A 22,224-nucleotide genomic window follows, 5' to 3' on the forward strand; every position below is an offset into this window, starting at 1 on the left:
ATAATTCCTTGACTGTACCAGGACCTCCAGTTCTCCCTGCTTGTTTCCAAGGCTTTGTGCATTTGTATATAGGCACTTGAGATAACCTGCTGATGGCCCCTCATTCTCAGTATGAGGTAGGAGCCCTCCCCTCAGACGTTCCTGCCTGTGCTTCCTTCCGGTATCCTGCTTGCCCACTTACCTCAGGGCTTTGGTCTCCTTTCCCCGGTGAACCTAGTTTAAAGCCCTCCTCACTAGGTTAGCCAGCCTGCTCGCAAAGATGCTCTTCCCTCTCTTCGTTAGGTGGAGCAAGTCTCTGCCCAGCACTCCTCCTTCATGGAACGCCATCCCATGGTCAAAGAATTCAAAGCCTTCTCTCCGACACCACCTGGGTAGCCATTCGTTGACTTCCACGATTTGACGGTCCCTACCCCGGCCTTTTCCTTCCACGGGGAGGATGGACGAGAACACCATTTGCGCCTCAAACTCCTTTATCCTTCTTCCCAGAGCCACGTAGTCTGCAGTGATCCGCTCAAGGTCATTCTTGGCAGTATCATTGGTGCCCACGTGGAGAAGCAGGAAGGGCTAGCGATCCGAGGGCTTGATGAGTCTCGGCAGTCTCTCCGTCACATTGCGAATCTTAGCCCCTGGCAAGCAGCAGACTTCTCTGTTTTCCCGGTCAGGGCGGCAGATAGATGACTCAGTCCCCCTGAGGAGAGAGTCCCCGACCACCACCACCCGCCTCCTCTTGGGAGTGGTGGTCGTGGAGCCCCCAACCTCAGAACAGCACATCTCATGCCTTCCAACCAGGAGTCTCCTTCTGCTTTCTCCCCTCAGACGCATCATCTGGTCTGCTCACCACAATGGTACCTGTGGAGAGAACATGAAAATGGTTACTTACCTGTGTCTGCGTTGCTGGTACCTGGACATTCCCCCTTCTTCTTCTGGAGGTCACATGTTGCCAAGCTTCTTCACTGGCCTCTTGGCTCTGCTGTGCAACCTGCTCTAAATCTTTAGAGCTTTGTGCCCGTAGAAGCGCATCCTGACTTTTGTCCAGAAAATCCTCAGATTCTTGTATGCAACGCAGGGTTGATATCTGCTGCTCCAGACCTTCGATCTTCTCTTCCACTATGGATACTAGCTTGCACTTTGTACAGACAAATTTGCTTCTGTCCTGTGGAAGAAAGACAAACATGGCATATCCTGTGCAGGTAACAACAGCTGAACCCCCCCCCCCATATCACCTTCCTACTATGAGCTTCCTCAGAGAAGCTGGCACGATGTAAGCCTAAACCGGGCTCGCCCCAGGCAAACTCCTGCTGTGTGCTGCTCTGCTGGTTCGCCGCCGCTCAGATGGTTTGCGGAGTTCTGGCTATTTTTAAACAGCCAGGCTTCCCTGAAACAGACACCCCCAATACCCGCCCCCTGTAGGCTACCACCCAATCAGGCACTCGCTCGGGCTTTCAAACTGCCCTCCCAGCAAACGCACACTCGGCTACTCACTCAGCAAACACGCACTCGGATACTCACCAATCCCAGGCAAAGGGAGATGTGTCCTAGAGGGAAGCTTAGAGGTGGGTGATGGAATCGTAGAAACCACTGTGGTGGGTGAGGCAAACCCAATTCAGGAAGGGAGGGGTGTGTAGTGCCTGCCCGTGAAAGAACTATTCAGGCTGTTATCTGTGAGCTCTTTACAGCTGAGCAGGGGATAGATCCCACTCTAGAGGGCAGAGGTGTGTGCCTTGGATGGGGGCTCAGAGGAGGAAGCTGTAAAAGAATTAGTAGGGGGTACAAGAATGTCTCCTCACTGATTACATGGGTGTGTGTGTGTGGGGAAAGAGGTTGCCCAGGACAGAAATGTTGGGTCAGCTTCTGTGCAGCTAGGCACCCAACCTGTGGCTCAGGTTTTAAGAGGGGACTGTGTAACTGATCTCCTGGAGGGGAGCAGTCACACAACTGACCTCTTGGGGATAGTGAGGGGGTGACAGAAGATATGGTCAATCCAGGTCCCACTTTTGCAAAACGCTATTCCTGATGCACTTGTGGAAACTGTCTCTTTAAGACAGGATGAGAATCCTACTAAAGCCTTGAGTGTCAGTGAAAATGCTAATGACGACCCCCTCTGCCCCCAAGAGAAAGGGGAGGAGGAAGCAATTTCCTGGTTGGGTAAGATACAGCAAGCAGCTAAGAAAAAGCTGCTGGAAGATCACAGCCCTTTAGGAAAAGGGGGTAGGGAAAAGTCCCAGTGCTGGAGTGAAAAATCATAAGAAAACCCTAGGGTGGGGGTGGATTTGTAATATCTTAGAGTAGCTCCAGCTAATTACCGATCATCATAACTGTTGTATGGACATAAGTCTCTTTTCTCTTACCATGAGTGCTTTGAGTGTATAATATTGAAACAAAATATGGTACTGAATAAGGAAACAAACCAACTGCAGTAAATAAAGTTACTGTATTTAAACACCATAGAGAAATAGAACGAATCTTGTCAGCTCACTTGTAATTTAAAACAAACAAACAAAAAAATCAATAACCTCTTACACATGCCCTTGGTTGATCAAGTGTCACTTGGCACATATGATGACAGAATCACTCAGCTGCTCTCTATGGTTCCCATAATTCCTAAAAGGGGTTGAAGTGGTTCTGTGTCAAAGATATGCATGTAGAAGCAACAGCAAGGAGCTTGTATGGCAGACCCACCATGCATTCACATTTTAAGGAATTGCTAGAATACCATATATACCAGACCCCAGGTCTCTTTGTTTTGTAACTGTAGCTTGTACTGTTTACCGATGGCCTCATTTTTCTCATGTACTCATCTAACCTAAACTTTTCTAGGTATTTATACGTGGGATGTAGAAGGCAGAAAATATTTTGATTTCTTGAGCGCTTACAGTGCTGTGAATCAAGGTCACTGTCATCCAAAGATTGTGGAAGCTCTGAAATCTCAAGCTGAGAAACTGACCCTTACCTCTCGGGCATTCTACAATGATGTACTTGGTGAATATGAAGAGTATATCACCAAAATGTTCAACTACAGCAAAGTTCTTCCAATGAACACAGGTAGAGTACTGTCCTCCCGTCTCTGTTTTACCCCCTACATGTAAAAGAGTTACTCTTATAAAGGAACAAAAATTACAAGTGGCCAAATTGCACATATATGGTTCTTTATTTTAGGGGTGGAAGCTGGAGAAACTGCCTGTAAACTGGCTCGCAAGTGGGCATACACTGTAAAGGGAATTCCAAAATACAAAGCAAAGATTATTTTTGCAGGTACGTGAAGTTCTCATAAGAGCTTGTTTTTCAGGGGAGAAGAGAAGATGCCCTATCATAATAGAACCCCAAGCATAGGCTAAAACACTGTAGTCTTCTAGGGTATGATGATTACACCATAGTATCTTTAATGTCCGAATCTCTCCTGTTCATTGAATTGGGTTGTAATGGCTGCCTTTACCTGTGAATGCCCCTGGCAGCTCAGTGCAGTGCTTCTGTTACGTCTCTGCCTCAGTTTTCCCAAATGAAGGTTTTCATAAATCCACTGTAGCTTGTATATTGGACAGCACCCTTCAAGGATCTAATTTATTCAACCCCAAAGGCAGAACATTACATGAATAGGCCTCTCCCTGAGTATCTCTAGCTGCAGGGAGGAGGGGCTAAATCAACCCTAGTCTGTCCACTCCAGTTATGTTCAAGGTCCCTTACCTGCAAGGCCTTTGTCACACAGAACCCTCTTCTGGAGTCAGGGGCTTCTTGGTGCTAGCTGGGAAGGGTCTTGCTTCTTGGGTCAAGGTTCCCCACAGCAACTGAACCTCAAGGACAGCATATAATTCCTTTAACCTAGGACTTCTGCTGTTACCTTGTGAAGTGGTTCATGGGAGCCAGCTTTCTCTGAGATCTAGGATTCATAGTCCTTTTCTTCTGGAAACTCTTCCATCCAGGAGTATTATCCCATTGCTGGCAAGCCCCTCTCACCTTCTGCCCCCCAAGAAGCCTTCTCTATAGGAGCTTTCTCTTTGTGTACTCTGGGAACTGTTCCTCTCCTAGGAGCCTCTGTTCTCCTAGCTTCCTGCACTGGCTGTAGATTTCCTTTTATCATGCCTAGGTGCTTCCCTCCTGATTAACTGTCTCCCAGTTACTCAATGTGCTAATTAGTCCCAAGTGAACCTGAGTTACCTCATTCCCCCTTATGGCACCTATCAGAGGTAGGCTGAGCTCTTGACCCCTTCAGAGGGCCAGCTACCCTCTGACATGGGTCAGTTGTAGGTTGTGAAATAGATTAAGCTTTAATATCTTAAATCTATCTATCTATCTATGATCCCAACTGATTATCAGGAATTTTTAAAAAATTCATGTAATATAAATAACATATATTGTCTTAATAGAAAGACTTTTTAAAAGCAGGAGTTGAAAATTAATTCTTCCTTGCCTTCCATTCAGAGTTCAGGATACTGTTTTCTTGGCAAAAGTTGATACTGCATGTATCAACAAGACAATGAATATAGTTCCCTGTTTTGTTATTAGGTGCTTGTGATGTGATGCCATCTGTTGCAGGGGCAAAAGAACTATGAACTCAGGTCCTGGAAGGTAGAAAGTCTTCAGTTTTCCTTTCCATATTATAGAAGATACATATTCAGTGTATGTCTACAATAAAATGAAAGCTTTTTTTTTTTACACACTTTTAAAATTACTTTTCTAAAATCAGCTGCATGGTTGGTAGCAATTTTCACTGGGAGGCTGTCAGCCTCTTATGAGACTACATCACAGCCCCTGGATACCACTGCTGATGTGTTAAAGCACAAACCATATTTGCTGCCCTCACCCTCTCCAAAGCCTACCTGTCATCTTCATGCAGCTTCCAGCAAGTTAGAGGTTTCTGAAATGGCTGCTAAACCCAGAGTTCAAGACTTCAGCATAGAAATCTCAGCAGTTGGGATGAGGCTTTCATACCAGATGTAGCAGGAGTTGCCATTTCGGCAATAAAACTACATTGTATACAGTCTTGATTATGTAGTGACTATAACAGGAACCTTGAGTTAATACTGGGAGCTGGAATTGTCTGATGTTACCTTCTAATGCACAATGCATTCTATAAGCAGAACAGGGACATGTTACTTGTGATTGAGAAAAGTGCATACATAGCGTAAAAAAATCTCGTTTCTGTATAGCTATAATTACTGAACTTTGGCTCCCTTTGGTCACAGAATGCTGTTTTAAAACAATATTAAAATGTCAGGCAGTGATTTTGTTAAATTTATCGTTTGACAACTGCAGTAGTAGAAAAGTTTTAAGACTACTTCTGGCACTTGGTGCACATGGTGCTTAAACCATAAATCTTTGAATCATTAGTAGAGATGGGTGAAATTTTTTGCACAACTCTTTTTGGTGAAAAATGCAGATTCAGTGGCACAAACATTTTGCAAGGTTATGTCAATTTCATCAAATTGTTTCAGTTGAAAAAACCTTAAAAAAAAATCCAGTAAAAATGAAAATATTTTGTTCTGACACTTTGTAAACAACTTTCCATTTCAGATTTCCCTTTAACTTTATTTAACCCTTCCCCCCCAAACATAATTAAAAATGCTTGAAATCTAAACAAAACATTTTATTTTGGTTGAAGGAAACGTTTCATTTGACCCAAAACAAACATTTTTTTTATTTTTTCAGAATTGCCAGTGAACCGAAAAATCTGTTATTCGCCCAGCTCTAATCAATAGTTATGCTTTTGTAGCCTAATTGAATGCAAGTAAGTTTATAAATGCTTTTTAAAGTCTGGAGTTTAGTAATACATTGTCCTCTGAAGAGACAGATGCCAGAGTGCGTGGAAGTTATAAACAATTGATTTTTTTCATATATTTTTAACTTACAGTATTTAAATAGTGCAGTTTAACAAGTACTTTCCCATCATGAGGGGCATATTCTACTTATATGAATTCCCCATCACCATAATATCTCAGCACCTGCAAATTATCTAAAACAGAAATAATCCCTCTCTTTGTGAAAGGTAAGTGTTGTGGAGGGATTGTAGAGACAATGTCCAGCTAGCTAGGGCCAGTCCTCTTGAGGGTTTTGAACACCATGGCAGAGTACTTAAGGTGGATTTTCTACTGGATAGGGGACCTGAGAGCAGAGCACTAGGGTGATGTAGTGTTAAGTAGACAAACTGTGGCATGTTATACCAATTCAAACTTATTTTGCTGTGTGATGCTTTGATCCTAGATGCGTGAGTTGTAGTAACCAAGGTTACAGATCATGTATGTGTGTCTCACTATAGTAACATGGCTGCTGTAACAATCCAGGGGGTCTTCAGAACTCAGGCATTGCTGCAGTGCAGGGGTGGTTCTGGCTATGCCCCTTATGTTGGGGACCAGAAGGAAGGCTGTCTACAGCTGGCTTTATGAGCTCTACAGCACCTGGGGATTTCACCCAGGATTCCTAACTGGCTAAATCTGCTGACTTTTATGGCCCCTTTACACCAGCAAATTGGCACAAAGAGTGGATTAATTTTTGTCACTGATTTTTTTTTTTTAATTATCATTTAAGTCAGCAAGGAGGAAACCTTGATTTAAATCTATTTTAATCTTGTTTTGCATTTGTACTTTTTATTTTCAGAAAGAAAGGTTCAATCTCATTTGTTGGTATAACTATTAAAACATGTTGATTTGCAACCAGATATACTCTTTGCAGTATATTTGGTACTACTTTTTGGTAACGAGAAGGATACATTATATCTATACACTTATTAAAGCAATTATATGTTTTAACATACATTCTGATTGTTACTTTTTACAAGCAGGGGTTACATTTAGAAAATGGTGAATGAAGCACTTCTTATTTACAAGGTGATTTTTTTTCAATGCAGGACTTGTGTCAAGCTGAATCGGACGGAAATTAGAATTCAACTAATGTATAACAGCATTTTTTTTTAGTTAAATAAAACTACCTAAATGTGCTGGGTACATAGGAAAAATAAGTTTATAAAAATATTTTGTTTTTAAAGCTGTTTTATTAAACAAAAGAAGCATTATCAGTAGTTAGTGGATTGACAGATTGTTTCTGGTTACCCTGTACTAAACAGGTTAGGTACCTAACTCCCATAGAAATTAATGGGAGTTAGGTTCCTTACCTGCCTCTGTGCTTTTTGAAAATCCCACGAGGTTAGGCACTGAAGTGCCTAATTACCTTTGTAAATCTTGCCCCATGTCTTTCAAATTCTTAGAATTAGTAGATCTCATCCTCTCCCTCCTGATTTTGATTTATAAATTGGAAGAGGAAATCAAGCTTTCTTGCTTTTTCAGTTCCCAATTGGTTTCTTAACTTTGAATGAACTAGCACAGATGAGGAAAATATTCTGTCTGCCCTGCTTAGCTAAATTGAAACCACAAGTAATTATGGCAAAAGCTGTTCTGCACAACAGAAAATGTAAAGTGCTTACGTTTGTAAAAATGTAAATGCAAGCATTTGCTCCTTTGTAAAGACTGATGATAGTATACTTAGTGCAATACATGGCATTTATAAAGCTTGAGTTAATCTCAAAAATTAAACAATGTTTTCCCCTAATTCTGTATATAATTTAAACATTCGCATAATATTTTTTCTCCTGCATCGTCTGTTTTCTCCTGTGATGTGGCATTTTTTTTTTTTTTTTTTTTTGTTTCTGGTGCCTTTCATATAGCAATGGGGAGAGAAATAGTCTTAGTGTGTTTTGTAAACTCATAAATTAGCAAAGGGCCTCAGATATTAAATAATTCATTTAAAAAAATAAAAATCAACCAGCTTGAAGTCTGGTTGCTGCTGCATCACCAGTACTGACTGTTGGCTGACTGGTGTACTTTACGTGATTCTAACCATCTCATAGCTGAAAACATATAATTCTGTCAGCCAAGTGCTACAGTTGAATGCCTTTACAAGTGTTAAATATCTATTCTTCCCCCCCCTCCTTCTAGCTGGGAACTTCTGGGGCAGAACAATGTCTGCTGTCTCTAGCTCTACAGATCCAACTAGTTATGATGGGTTTGGACCATTTATGCCAGGTTTTGAAGTAATTCCGTACAATGACCTTCCAGCTCTTGAGGTATTTCACAATATCTTCCTCTAAAATATCATTCTTAATCTCTCCTTGTAGGTATAGTAAATTCTGATGCAAAGAAAGTGAACATGGTTTATCCTTGGAACAAATGTTTATGACTACAAAATATAATGTTTTGTACTTGTTTAGTTTTTTTTGCGGTTTTTGTTTTAGAACCCAAAGGGAGAATTATACTACCTGCAGTAGATTGTTCATGACATGAGTGAAGAGTATCATGTATATCTGTAACTGCAGAAGGAATTTGGATAGGCAGAATAAATACAAAAATTGAAACTTCGATGTTAGTCCCAATACCCTCACCTACTTTTCTGTCAAATGGCTTTTCAATGGCCAAATGATTAGGCCTGACATTTGAATGTAAGTCACTTCCTATAGCACAATGTCCCCCAAAACCATGCTGGGGTGGTATTTTACTTACTTAACTGAAGTGCCAGCACCATTTCTTGCAGCATCCTGGGTTTTCTTGGGAGGTTTCCCGTCAAGCTACTGGCCAAGCTTGGCCCTGCATTGTTTGAGAGCTGACAACCTCAAAACTCCACCTATGATTGTTAGCCCAAATAAATAAGTGCATCTTAGTGCTAATAGGATGCTGGATTAATAGCCTCAGAGACTGAAGGCTTCCACTTAGCCATAACACAAGTAAAGCTCAGTGGGGTGCAAGCTTTACCATCTGCCTTTCTCATATACTTTAGCCATGATCTGGAGACAACACTTAAAGGGGTGAGAGGTTAGTTTGGTATCTGTGCCAACAAGGATGCCAGTGGTTTGGAGAGGAGGTGGAGATTGATGTAGTAGAGATGTTTGTTTCTTAAGAACTCGACTGAGACTACATACTTAATTCTTACAGAAACAAAGGTTTTCAGTATTTTTAGTTGCTTTGAGGATAAGATAGTCTATCCAATTTTGAATCATCTTCCTTCATGGTGGAAGCTCTGTTTTTATCTGATTTCAGTCAACTTCGTTCAGGTTCTGGAGGTGCTTTGAGCTGTGGTCTGTAACTTAAACTCATACTTATTTTGTCTGATAATAAACATACATTGGTTGTGTTATTAATGGGAGGCTCTGACTATCTCTTTCTGGGTGGCTGAGGTGCAAGCATCTCATACTGGCAATTTTTGGGTCTTTGCTTAAGAAAACTTCTCCTAATGCTGACAAATCTTGCCAGTTCTAACCTTGTCTCTACCCTTATGGGGGAAAGCTTGTTGAGAAAGCTGTAGCAAAACCCCTCTATGAATGCTTAGTCTCTGAGTTTCCTCCAACTTTTAAGGCTTGAATCTGTGTTTACATGTCTGCAGACCCTGCTATGGAATGATAAAGCTACACTTGAATGGCTCCATTCTTGAGAGGAGATCCAGGAGCTACTATTGTTCAATTGCTTTTCTCTCACAAGAGGTTAATCAAGTTAATATGTTTAACTGATTTGATAAGCCACTTGTCTGGGTGCCCAACCCCTTTTAAGTCTTCTAGTCTCTTATGCATGCAAACAGACTAATTTTTTGAGACACATGGTGATGTATGCTTAGGTATTGGAGACTGAAATCTAGCCTTTAGTCCTTCATGCCAATAAATGTTAAAATACATTGTTAATGTGACCCAAAATACTTATCTAAGGTAGAAATTTCAGGTTAGATTTAGGTTCTGTTATAGGGATTCATCTATTTCCATGATTAACTTCAGTAAATGATTTTTTTTTTCCTCCTTTCAATCCACATGTCCTTCATAGCGTGCACTTCAGGATCCAAACATAGCAGCTTTCATGGTTGAACCAATTCAAGGTGAAGCAGGTGTGGTTGTCCCTGATGAAGGTTATCTACCAGGAGTGCAAGAGCTCTGCACAAAACACAATGTAAGTAATTCATTTGAGCTAAATACTTTAAAATACATCCTGCCAAAGTTGAGTATTTACCAGAATCTTGGCCTGTAAGGCCCTTGTAAATAATTGATGCATTTAAGTCAAAATGTTGAGGCCTTTGTGTATTATTAAACCATTTGTTTTCTTCCAGTATAAATGAGGAGACTGCCTAACAGTGCCTTTTTCAGATTCTTCATGACAAGCCATTACAGTATTTTGGAGCGGTAGTAGTTAATACTTAGGTCATTAGTGTGTTATCTAATTATTAACTTCTTAAATTTCATAGTGATGGGAATCAAAATTTGCGGGCTAGATCTAACATGATGTGTCTGAGTAAAATCAAGTGTGTCATGGTATTAACAGTAGTCAAGATGAAATGGAAGTGTAAAGCATTTGAGTTTGTCCTTTTTTTTTTTTTTTTTTTAATTAATTCTGTGCCTTGAGAAATATAGCTGCTGTTGAGGAATAATGCTAGCAAGCCAAAAGCTGTGTTCAGTCTCTTGGTGCCAGAGGCATACCTCCTAATTATCCATGTAATGGACAGGTTTCAAATAACACAACGGACAAAGTTCACTGGCACTGGTGCAAGCTACTCATCACTGCGTCCAACCCCGGATCTGCATTTCGTATAAACACAATGGGCCAGGCTAATCAGTGGTGTAAATGGATGCACTCTCTCAAATTATTGAAATTGTCTGTTTATCCCCTCAGTGAATTGAGTCAATGAGACAACAGCTGCCATTGCAGATCCTGCCATCCAGATAACATCATTTGGGATCAGGATGCACATGGAATTCTGGGTTCCTCCAGAAGCTCATAAGAGAGTGGTCCAAAAATTAATGCATAGCTAGTACTACTTTAGGCCTCTGTAAAGCACTTAATTAAAATTAATATCCCACATGCATCTGTTAGTCTCTTTTGCTTGACAGTGATTGTCTTATGGTCTCCCTGTTCAACCATTTTGTACGGAAACCCAAACAATGCATCCTCTTCATAGTGGAGTATCTGCTCCACAATCCCTCTTTTTAAAGTGAGGACAAATACAATACCAGCAATTAGATTTTCATGCATAATACACAATTATCTCTTTCTCCAGACATAGTCAATGATTCTCTCTCCTTAGGCTGTCATCTTCTTCCTCCTCCTCCCTGAGCATTTTTCCATGCAGCAACGTGACTATAGGTTGCATCTCCGGATAAAGTAATTTAAGATGGTAGTGTTTGTAATCTATTTTATTACAAGACCAACAGACTTACTACCTAGGGCTGTCAAAAGTGCTCAGCATTAGCCTGCTTCTGCTCCCATTGCAGTCACTGAATTAACTTCAGTGGGAGTAGAGTTAGACCAATGATGAAAATATTACCCCTTGTGAAACTATTTTATATAGAACTTCAGGTGTTATAACAATGTGGAATCTGCTAAATGTAGAAGAGAATTCTTGTCTGCCCCAAACAAGTCTTAATGTAAAAATTACCATATAGTACGTCGAGTAGTCATTACAGTCAGTGTGTCATGAAAACAATGGGTTTTCAGGAGTTTTGCGGAGGCAAAAGAAAGGTGCTTGGTGTAGGTTAGTTGGCAGGTATTTCAGGTAACTGGGGTGACTTTGCTATGTTGTGTGTTAACTTTCTGAAAGATCAGTATGTCTAAATCTTAATTCGATATCTGAGTAAACTGTCATTCATTGTTGAATTTTTGTGAAGGTTCTGTTTATTGCTGATGAAATACAGACTGGCTTAGCTAGAACTGGGAAAATGCTGGCTGTTGACCATGAAAATGTGAGACCTGACCTGGTGCTGCTTGGAAAGGCTCTTTCTGGTGGCTTATATCCTGTAAGTAGCAAAACACTGTTTCAGTTTAAACTAACCGCTCATATTGGAGAGACTGTGTTGTCACAAACTAAAATGTAAAATTGGTCTGATATGTGGCATTCTTGGGAAGGTGATGTACATATAGGAATAACTGCTTCCAGAATTATGAGGTACTCTGAACTAGATACCCTAACTTGCTAGAAATACAGGTGAAATTCATGACTTACACAATTTATTAGTTGCTTGTCCAACTGTTAGTATAGTAAGCACTATATATTAATGATTGGACTAATGGTATTCCTGCCAAAAGAGCAGGGCCATTTGCTATCATCTTCCAAGCCAACCACTGAGACTTGTTCTTTGGAGGATTGGCTTCCAAATAAGTATAAACGGTATGAACTATCCTAGTTCTTATGATGGTCATTTAAGGTACAGTGGTTCTGACATTCAAAGTACTGGAGTATGTCACTTGTGTCTCATTGAATGTTATCTTAACAACTGTAACTATCAAATGTTAAGGGCAGGATTCTGCTCTGTGTCAGAGTACTAATCATTCTATGCTCCTATTCTCATAGAGCTATTTCATTGCTATTTCTGTGCTGAGCTGAATGAACTTGGAAAGCTGAAGAAAATTCTCACACACACACACATTAAAATGGCTTTTGTTAAAGATTTGTTTCTGAGTGAGCATTAGTCTTGATCTTGTTTTAGTTGTCTAGAATGCCCATGTGAACTGGCTTAAATGGCTCTAATGTAATGAAATTCCTGCTGAGTAGGAAAGCTACAACCAGTAATTAAGCATTACTGTTAACTGGAGCTCTGTCTGAGCTGTTAATCAGAATACTGAATATTAAAATCCCCCCAAAATGCTAAACAATGCAAAGTGCTTCTCATATCTACTAAGACATTATACAGTACCTGTGTAGTTAAGTGGGTTGTATATAGGCTTGGCAGAATTTGTTCTTTATTATTTTTTATAATTTCAATGTTTATTTTTAAGCTTTTTTCAGTTTATCTTTTTTATTTTTAAATTTTCACAGTTGCAGGAAATTATGGGGGGATAAGACAATGGGGGATTAGACAATTATTTAATGACAGTAGACATTGATTCATAAAGTTAAAGCTTTTTAACTATTAAAACACAAATTGCCAACATTATGTCAAAGTAAATATCCTTACATCAAACTGAGTTCTCAAGCTGAGTTCTTCTTTCTTTGCCTATATGTATATTGCTATTATCACTGAAAATACTGTTTCATCAGTTTGTGTATGCATGGTGAAATCAATGTTTACTGACATTTACTGATATAAATCTAATTCTTCCAAGCTTAGTTATATTGTGTCATATGACTGCTAGACAGCCTCTCCTTCTATACAGATCTGTAGATGTGGAATTTATAGAGGAATGTGGATGTTTGGTAGTTCTCAATCTGCATAGTTTGTTACAATTTCTAGGTACTGAAGAAAGTCTGGTCTAAGTGTAAAATTATTTTGATCATTACATATATGCAAATGAATTGATGGACATTCCCAATTTTTAGGTATCAGCAGTACTGTGTGATGATGAAATTATGCTGACCATTAAGCCAGGTGAACATGGATCTACATACGGAGGAAATCCATTAGCCTGCCGTGTGGCTATGGCAGCACTTGAGGTATGTAGGTTCTAGCTAAGGTTTTGAAATTCCAGGGACAACGTTAAATTTGACAGGGTTAGAACGGAAAATTGCTTATGTTTCAATGATATACACATCGACTTTTGCTAAAGTGTAAACAGTGGAGAATAATGACTTCAAAGTTTTACTAAATAAGCAGCATTTCTAGTGGTGCTGTCCATTTGAATTCTAGGTTTAGATAGGAATGGAAAACTGATGGTAGCTTACTATAACTTGTATATATTGACTGTTACAACACACATTCTGAAATAACTGCTAGAATTTTATCTGCTACTTTCTGTTAATTTTACTGTTTTAAAATTCTTAAATATTCCAATAGAAAAAAGTTGGGGATGATAATGCTTTACATATCAGCTTTGTCTAGTGGAAGACCAAATATTTCAATGGCATTATTTGGAGTTAATAAAATAACATTCTCCTATGCCATTTTTAATAAAAAAGCTTCTAAATTTTGTCATTATAATAGACTAACATCCTTCTACACACTAATAAAGTTAGTTTACTCAAACATCTGTGGTGTCACAATTCAAAACAGATGTTGTTACAATATCATGTCAAGGAATCCATGTTTTAAGAATTATTTAATGTAAGTTTCCCACTAAATCATGAAGCTTTTTTTTTTTTAAAGTATTGTCCAATATATAGATTCAGAAAAATTAATGGATTAATAGATTGTGTCTTCGAAGAGTGTCCACCTGCTTGTGTGGAGTTTAAAAAAAAAAGTGAACGTAACAGGCAAAAGAAGGCAGAGTTTAGATTAAAAGTTCAGAGCAATCCACAGCTTGTCTGCATGAAGTATTAAGGACTCCTAATGTACAGTAATCAGCTTGGATGGTCAGCCTCCACCATGATTTTTCTAGCAGATATGTTTTTTTATACCCCAAAACTAAGTGCTGTACTTGGTAATATATTTCATTTTTATACGTACCAGTATGGTGTATTCCACCTTAGCAGAGAGACTGAAACAACCAAAAAGCCCTTCAGTTATCTTCAGCTTCAACTTCTTTTTAGGTGATTGAAGAAGAAAGCTTAAGTGAAAATGCAGAAGCAATGGGCAACCTATTAAGAAGTGAGCTCATGAAGACTCCATCAGACATTGTGACCTGTGTAAGAGGAAAAGGATTACTAAATGCTATTGTTATCCGTGAAACTAAAGGTAAGAAAACTCTCAACCAGTTGCAAAGCCAAAGTGAGTGACAGGTTTTTAACTTGACTTGCAGATATTGCGTGAAATGGAGGATGAGTTAATTACAGCACCTTGGGTTTCAAATCATGGCTAACTCATCTTACTCTCCAGTGGCAGTGTCTCCATACAACTGTATGTTTCTGGCAAGAGATACTTTTCCCTTCTAGTGTGTATACTTTCAAGCAGAAAAAGCTGGTTAGTTTATGTCACATCAACCATTGTAAATTCCCACAGACATGACAAATGCTAAACTATCCAACCAATATAGGCAACAGACATCACACATCTTTATCACTGTCAATAAACACCCTCCCAGCTAATTGCCCAAACAAAACTGGATGGAACAGATAGAGATGTCGTTTGTACTGTGCCCTGAAAGTCAATCCCAGCCACACACAGAGGGAATAGCTTTTAGAGTTGAAGGCACACTATTAGCATGCATTGCTGCTGTACTCCCAGGTTGTCAGTCCTGGAATAAAGAGGTAAAGTGTCACAAATGAGTACAATGAGGCATTGGGAGGGGAAGAGATGACCCCTGAGAAAAATCAGTTTCCAGGGACTAACACCTTGAGTTGCACCTGAAAGTGGCTTAAAAGCCAGTGCAGAATACAGAGTAGTGCTGTCATATGCTCTCATTAATTTTTTCTGCTGATTCTGGTCCTGTTGCTTTCTGTGGTAAAGTGCTGCAGGGAAATACTGCAGTTACCTTGGTAGTTTTAAGACCTAATGCACTGATTTAGGTATATCATATGCACCTTATTTGTAACCTCTGTTCAGCCTTCCTCCTCTCTCTTTCTCCACTTTGTTTATATATAGATTTTAGCATCTGGGCACCTAAACATTACAGTTTTTTTTTTTTTTTTTTGGGAAGGAGGAGAGGGTCTAGATGGATAGTAATCTCATCAGAGCAAGGGATATGTGTTTTATGGAGGACAAAACTTTTGGATGCTCCATTCCGGTCTGTTTTATATCTAGCCAATATAGTCCAGAATAAATTTTATCTTATTTCTGTGTCAAGTTCTCAGTAGCAGAATAGCAGAAAACCTATGCTGGAGATAAAATATGGATATGCCACTGTCCCATGTGTGCAGTCCTAACATTTACCTGGGAAGTAGCTCATAGCTGGCCACTCCATTTAAGATAAAGAACACTGCGTATGTAATCTAATTACTGTACTGCCAGACAGCAGAGAGGCTGCAGTCTGGTACCACACACTACAAGTTAACATGGTGACATTTAATATGCTGTAGCATAAAGTTTTTTTTTTTTTTGGCTTTAGACTATGATGCCTGGAAAGTGTGTCTGCGGCTTCGTGATAACGGACTTCTCGCCAAACCCACACATGGTGATATCATCAGGCTGGCACCCCCACTTGTGATCAAGGAGGATGAAATCAGAGAGTGCATTGAAATCATTCATAAAACCATTCTGTCTTTCTGAAGACATGTTGTTTCAGCACATCACCTTGGGTCAACTAGCAGATGCATTTGAAAGATGTGCTATAAAGACCCCACTCTGAAAGCAAACATCAACTCCCGTATATCTTAAAGGACTTATACTTCTAAAACTTAGTTATGTTTAGGTATTTAAATTTTAATGGATCAGAAGAAGGTAAATCATGACTCTGAAATTTCCAATCTCTTGTGACTATTTGCAAATGAAGAAGTGAAGCTATATTCAACCAATTATGTACTGTATGCTTTAAGTTAAACTTCTTAACAGGAGTCTGTATGTAGACATCTCTTAAATTGCTGAAGGTCTCAGCCAAAGTTTAATGTGTAATTTACACATATTTTAATAATAAACATTCCCTTTTATATAACTGCACAAAGCTTTGTATTTGGAATTTTATCTCACTTGATGCAGTACTTGTAGGACTCAATCTCTTGCTGTGGACGCTATTGGTTGTCATGCCGAGAAATCCTGGCTCCCATCCTCAAAGCATCAAGAATAGCATAATTTTTCTGTTCTTCTTTTGCAATTTATAAAAAGGCATCTAACCATAAAGGTTTGATAAACTGGATGTTCTACCTGTAAATGTGTCACAGACCAGCTTATACTCTGTATGTAAAATCTCTTGAATGTATGACAATAATAGACATTGTTTTCAAGAATGTGATCTCAGTGTTCTGTTTTACAGATTGTGAAACCAATCAGTGTACAGATCTTGGTTTGCCATTCTAAAACTGTTATCCTTCTATAATTTGATGTTTATTTACATTAAAATAAATACATCTTCTATCAAGAAATGTCCATGTTCAATTAAAACTGTCAATGTATTAAAAAAGGATTAGTCTAACTTGAACCTTACAAGAGCTTTTCTTAGTAGCTATGGCCAAGTAGCTCCTTCATATTAATGAATATCCCATCTGTTTGCAGCCACCTTAACACTGGAGGTTTCTGCTTTACTTTCCTTCAGGACTAGTGTTTCTAATCCTTCCTGCCTTTTGGAAATTGCTGGGTATAGTATTAAACACGCACATGTGATAGTCACTGCTAATCTTTCACTAGGATACTCCTTGGTCCTGGTTAATCAGTCTCCCTTCTTTGAGTGCTTGTTCATGTCAATTCCAATCAGGTGTGTATGAGCCGCATGCAAGAGAGATGGAAGATTTTTCCCCTAGCAGTACCCATAGGGTTGGCTTAGGCGACCCCTGAAGTTGTGCCTTCTTGGCACCCAATATAGGGCCCTGCCGACCCAACTCCCCCTCAGTTCCTTCTTACCGCTGGTGATGGCTAGCTGGAACTTCTCTCGCTTTTGCAAGTGCCTTTAGCAGTGTCCCACTGTCAGCTGTATAAAGTTAGATTATTAGTTAGTAGTATTAGTAGATTCTCTACGTTTCCGTGGTGGGGGTTCCCCCCCTCCATTTTGTTCCCCAACACCAGGGCATGCCATGGTTGCCAGGGTTCAAATCATGTGAAGTCTGCAGGAAATTGATGCCGAAGAGTGACCCGCACACTTCTTGTTTGAAGTGCTTCAGTGGGAGTCACCAAAAAGACAAATGCTGCATTTGCAAGGGGTTTCGGCCGAGGACCCTTAAGGATCGGGAGAAGAGACAGAATTCTCCTCATGGAGGCAGCCATCCATCCACAGTCTAACCCCGGGTCGGCGGAGCCCATGCTGAGCGCTGCTTCCTCTGCATGCAGCGCACTGGCACCAAGAAACGAGGCTAAGAACTCCTGGCACCAACATGGTGGTGAACATAAGACTTCTGGCGGACAAGTATCATTCGTCCCTGATGCCTCTATGCCACTCATCCTGGATTACCTTCTCCATCTCAAGCAGCAGGGGCTATCCATGTTGTCAATAAGGGTTCACTTGGCCACCATCTCTGCTTTCCATCCAGGAGCAGAGGGCCGGTCAGTGTTCGCCAACCCTGTGGTCAGCCATACCCGCAAGTCAGACAGCCGGTCCCAGCTTGGGACCTCAACCTGGTCCTTTCCAGACTGATGAGGCCTCCTTTTGAACCCGTGGAGACATGGTCCCTGCTCTACCTCTCATATAAGGTGGCGTTTCTAGTGGCAATAGCCTCAGCCAGGAGGGTGTCTGAGCTCAAGGCCTAACATCAGAACTTCCTGACACCGTCTTCTGTAAGGACAAGGTTCAGCTCAGGCCTTACCCAGCTTTCCTCCTAAAGGTTGTCTCCCAATTTCACATCAACCAGGATACCTTCCTCCCAGTGTTCTATCCTAAGCCGCACTCAAGCGGTAGGGAGCAGAGGCTTCACTTGCTGGATGTCTGCAGAGTGTTAGCCTTCTACAGCGAGAGAACAAAGCCATTCCAAAAGTTCATCCAACTATTCGTGGCTGTGCCAGACAGAATGAAAGGTCTTACAGTCTCCTCTCAATGAGTTTTGTCATGGATCACTTCCTGCATCCGAGAGTGCTACAACCTGGCAGGGGTACTTGCCCCTCCGATCACTGCACACTTCACCAGGGTGCAGGCCTCTTCAGTGGCGTTCCTGGTGCAGGTACTCAACCCAGGAAATATTCAGAGCAGCGACATGATCCTCCATACACCCTTTCATCACACATTGTGCAATCACCCAGCAGGTCAGAGATGACGCGGCCTTTGGTAGAGTGATACTCCAATCGGGGGACAACTCCGACCCCGCCTCCAGAATTTAGGCTTGTGATTCACCTGATTGGAATTAACATGAACAAGCACTCGAAGAAAAAACGGTAACTCACGTTCTCATAACTGTTCTTCAGGATGTGTTGTTCATGTCCATTCCAATACCCTCCCTCCTACCCCTCTGTCGGAGTACCCGGCAAGAAGGAACTGTGGGGGGGTCGGGTTGGCAGGGCCCTATATTTGTTGCCATAAAGACGCGACTCCAGGGGTGCCCTGGCCGACCCTACAGATACTGCTGGGGGAAAAATCTTCTAGCTGTTGTGCACGTGGCATGCGCACAGCTGATTGGAATGCACATGAACAGCACATCTCGAAGAACAGCAGTTATGAGAGGGCGAGTAACCGTTTTTTCTTGGACCATGTAATGCAGTTCCCACTGAGGTAGGGCAGTGGTTAGTCAATGCCATGCATCTCATGCTTTAAAAAATTCCTTTCTCAGTTTGCCCAGTGCAAAGACTTCCTACTAACTATGAACCAGGACTACTAAATAGTAGCAGAGTATATAAAAATGGTGTACACGGTTCTTGCAAAGGCAACATTAAGTTGGTGGTTATTTATGGAAGTGAACAGGACTAGAGAACCTTATGCTGCCTCACAATGTACATTATTTTGGAAAAAGGGATGGGATGAATATCAGCTGTGGATGAGTAAAAATGAGAGTGAAGTTTTCCTTAAAGGTGAATATGTATTTGAGAGAGAGAGAGACATAATGGTGATTGTTGGGTTTGGAGATAAGGGACAAAATGCCGGAAGGTGTGGCTTGATGTCAACAGCACTTAGAGGTGCAAGATTGCCAGGTAATATAAACAGGGCTAATGGTATAACAGAAAGAAAGTGGTATATAATCCATGACTAAGTCCCTTCAAAAAGTAAATCATGGAGCCTTGTAGCACCATGGAAAGTAGGTGGAAGCAGGACCTCGGATTCCTATAAATCTTAGTGACTTGTGTGTTTGTTGGTGTCAGATGTTTTTTTCTCAAGTCTGATCCTAGAGCCTAGCACAGAAGTTTACCTTCTCCATGCATCATAGTCACTTAGTAACAAACATAACACATCCTGCCTTTTGTTTAAGGCTCTCAGACCTGCTATCATTACTAAGCTAGTGCTATAAACATACTTGGCAGGACATCTATACAACTTGGGGAAGAAGGAAAGCAAACTAACCCCATCTCGGTTCCTTTTATTTAAAAGGGTAGAGACGGTCAAGATGTTGGAGAACCTCCCAGGCAGAGAGGATATATTCCATTCATCATCAATAAAAGACTCGGGAGGGCGCTCCAGCAAGATAGTAGCAACAGTTAGGATGACACTAGGACATATCAAAATTCCTTCTCTCCCCACTCCCCCACTGCTCAAAGGGGCAAAGTCATAATACGGTTAGACTCCCACCTACTCTATGTGTGTGCACGCGCGCATGCGCATTATGGATTTTTCCCTTGGTAAAATTGTTCTCTCTCTGCTTCTCTTGTTCCTCCTTTAATAGGCATAGCTGTAATCTCTCCAGTTTATGGATATAAATAATGGATAGTCTTGTTTTTAAAAAACCAAACAGAACAAAAAAGCAACCCTCCTGTTTCATTTTCCGGAATTTTAGTTTGGTTTAGAAATTTTCTTCAAGGTGGTTCTTATACAAAAAAAGCAGTAGACAACGAACCTGTTACTTTACCTCTTCCTTCCATAAATTCAATGTCTGAGCATGTATGCTCCTGAGGCATACTAAGCCTATGCCATAGGCCACTCTGCCGCACAACATCCTGAACGTGTTAGAAGTGTCTATGGTGGAACAAACCCTCTTATTTGTATTTCAACAGCAAAGTTACTGGCTTTGATTTTTACTTCAGTTAAGGAGAAAAACATGTCCTCAGTTGCTTTCTTTCTCCACATTTTGCAGTAGCTACTGCTTGTTTATTCCCTGTCTCTTTCAACTTTCCTTCAGCAGATGGAGCCAAAAGCTCAGCTTTGTGCTGAAAGCTAAGTCATGGGTGTAGCATTAGTGGAAATTGCTCCTGTTTTGGGCTTGCTTCTGATCTTTGATAAAGCCGGGAAAAGCCACACAAACACCACTGCATCTGTGTGTGCTATGCAGGCAGAGGGACTTAGTGTATGGTGAGGTAGTGAAGCTTTGTATGGATGGGGCTGTGAAAAGGAGACTAATTTAGCTAAATTCAAATTGCCACTGTTTTACAAATTAGGTCATTTAAAAAGTATACTCTAAAAAGTGCAAAGAAAATTACTTGTAAGAGCTCTCAAAGTAAACTCATAAGCACATTTTGGGTTTTCTTATTGCATCCTAGCTTTATAGGTAGAGGAGGTTTTTTTTAAAAATCAATCAATCTATCCCTCCAGCAAGGTGGAATTATTCATCAGTGTTATTCTCCCCCATAAAGATTACTAAAAAATACTGTGTGATTCATACCCGTCAACATGTGAAGGCTATAACTAGGGAAATCTTGGAAGAAAAGTAGGGCTACTGAAATACCAACAGACCCTGGTTGTCAGCATGTGGGATCAAACCAGGGACCTCAGTTCATGAGCCGTTACTGCATGAGCTAAAAGCCATATCATGCTTAGCTAAGGCTGTAGAGCAGACTCATTAACCTCTCGTTAGGTGGGACAGAACAACACACCCAGGAGGTGTGTGGGTTACACTACACCTTTTAATAACACAGAAATACAGGGACTGGGGGACCTTTTTGTGAGATGAAGAGGGCAAACATAAATATTTTGTTCAAAAGAATGGGACTGGCACTCCTAAATCAGGACTGTTAGCTTGTGGGGATGTAATCTCCGTGTCTGATTATTACAAAGTATATACATCTGTGTGACTGTTCAATCCAGTGATCTACTGGAAAATATTTTTTATGATGTAAAAAGGGATGTTTTACGTAATGTACGCTCATCCTAAGGCAGGAAATGCAGAGGAGGAGCTAACGATACCAGCAATGTTCTGCAGTTAAAGAATCCTAGTCATAAGTCACTTGTGTTTTAACAGAAACATGGCAAAACTACTGAGACATTACTATGCGCCTGGGGTCTCAGCTTCTGTGCCAGATGCCAGACAGTAATTGCTTTTTAAATTTTCTTTCCTGTACTGCAAAGCACTGTGGGAACTGGACAGCTATAAAGCCCTACTCCAAAGGGAGTTTAGATACTCTGAGCTAGATGGGGTCAAGGACGAATTGCTTGAGGTTGGGTTGCTTCTTGAAAATGCTCCTTTGTTTTTCTTCCAAATACTTTAGGCAGCTGGGGTTTTCATCTAATAGCCTATCATGCTGACAGTAACACAGACCAGATAATACTGGCCTGTAGTGAATTCTGTTGATGTGTATGGAAAATCCCTCTTGTTGTTCCTCTTCCCTAATCTTTTGTCTGTCTTTATGTGCATAAAGTGAAGGCTCACACTGAGGGTACTTTGGGACAGTGACTCTGCTGGCTGGAAAATGCCCAGCACATTCGTGGTACTATCGCAAATAAGACTGCAGCTTACTCCTATTCACCT

General features: G+C 40.7%; 1 protein-coding gene across 1 annotated transcript in view; it reads left to right on the forward strand.

Moving 5' to 3' along the window:
- The window catches only part of OAT (ornithine aminotransferase), a 30,073-nt gene extending 13,234 nt beyond the window's left edge, over positions 1 to 16,839 (forward strand). The window contains exons 3-10 of the mRNA XM_048857688.2: positions 2,818 to 3,042; positions 3,157 to 3,252; positions 7,923 to 8,050; positions 9,789 to 9,911; positions 11,621 to 11,749; positions 13,270 to 13,383; positions 14,416 to 14,560; positions 15,870 to 16,839. Of these exons, the coding sequence (XP_048713645.1) occupies positions 2,818 to 3,042; positions 3,157 to 3,252; positions 7,923 to 8,050; positions 9,789 to 9,911; positions 11,621 to 11,749; positions 13,270 to 13,383; positions 14,416 to 14,560; positions 15,870 to 16,030 (1,121 nt within the window). The 3' untranslated portion in view covers positions 16,031 to 16,839. The remainder of the gene's footprint in view (positions 1 to 2,817; positions 3,043 to 3,156; positions 3,253 to 7,922; positions 8,051 to 9,788; positions 9,912 to 11,620; positions 11,750 to 13,269; positions 13,384 to 14,415; positions 14,561 to 15,869) is intronic.
- The last annotated feature ends 5,385 nt before the right edge of the window (positions 16,840 to 22,224 follow it).

Source organism: Caretta caretta, chromosome 7, assembly GCF_965140235.1.
Source record: "Caretta caretta isolate rCarCar2 chromosome 7, rCarCar1.hap1, whole genome shotgun sequence".
Lineage (NCBI taxonomy): Eukaryota > Metazoa > Chordata > Testudines > Cheloniidae > Caretta > Caretta caretta.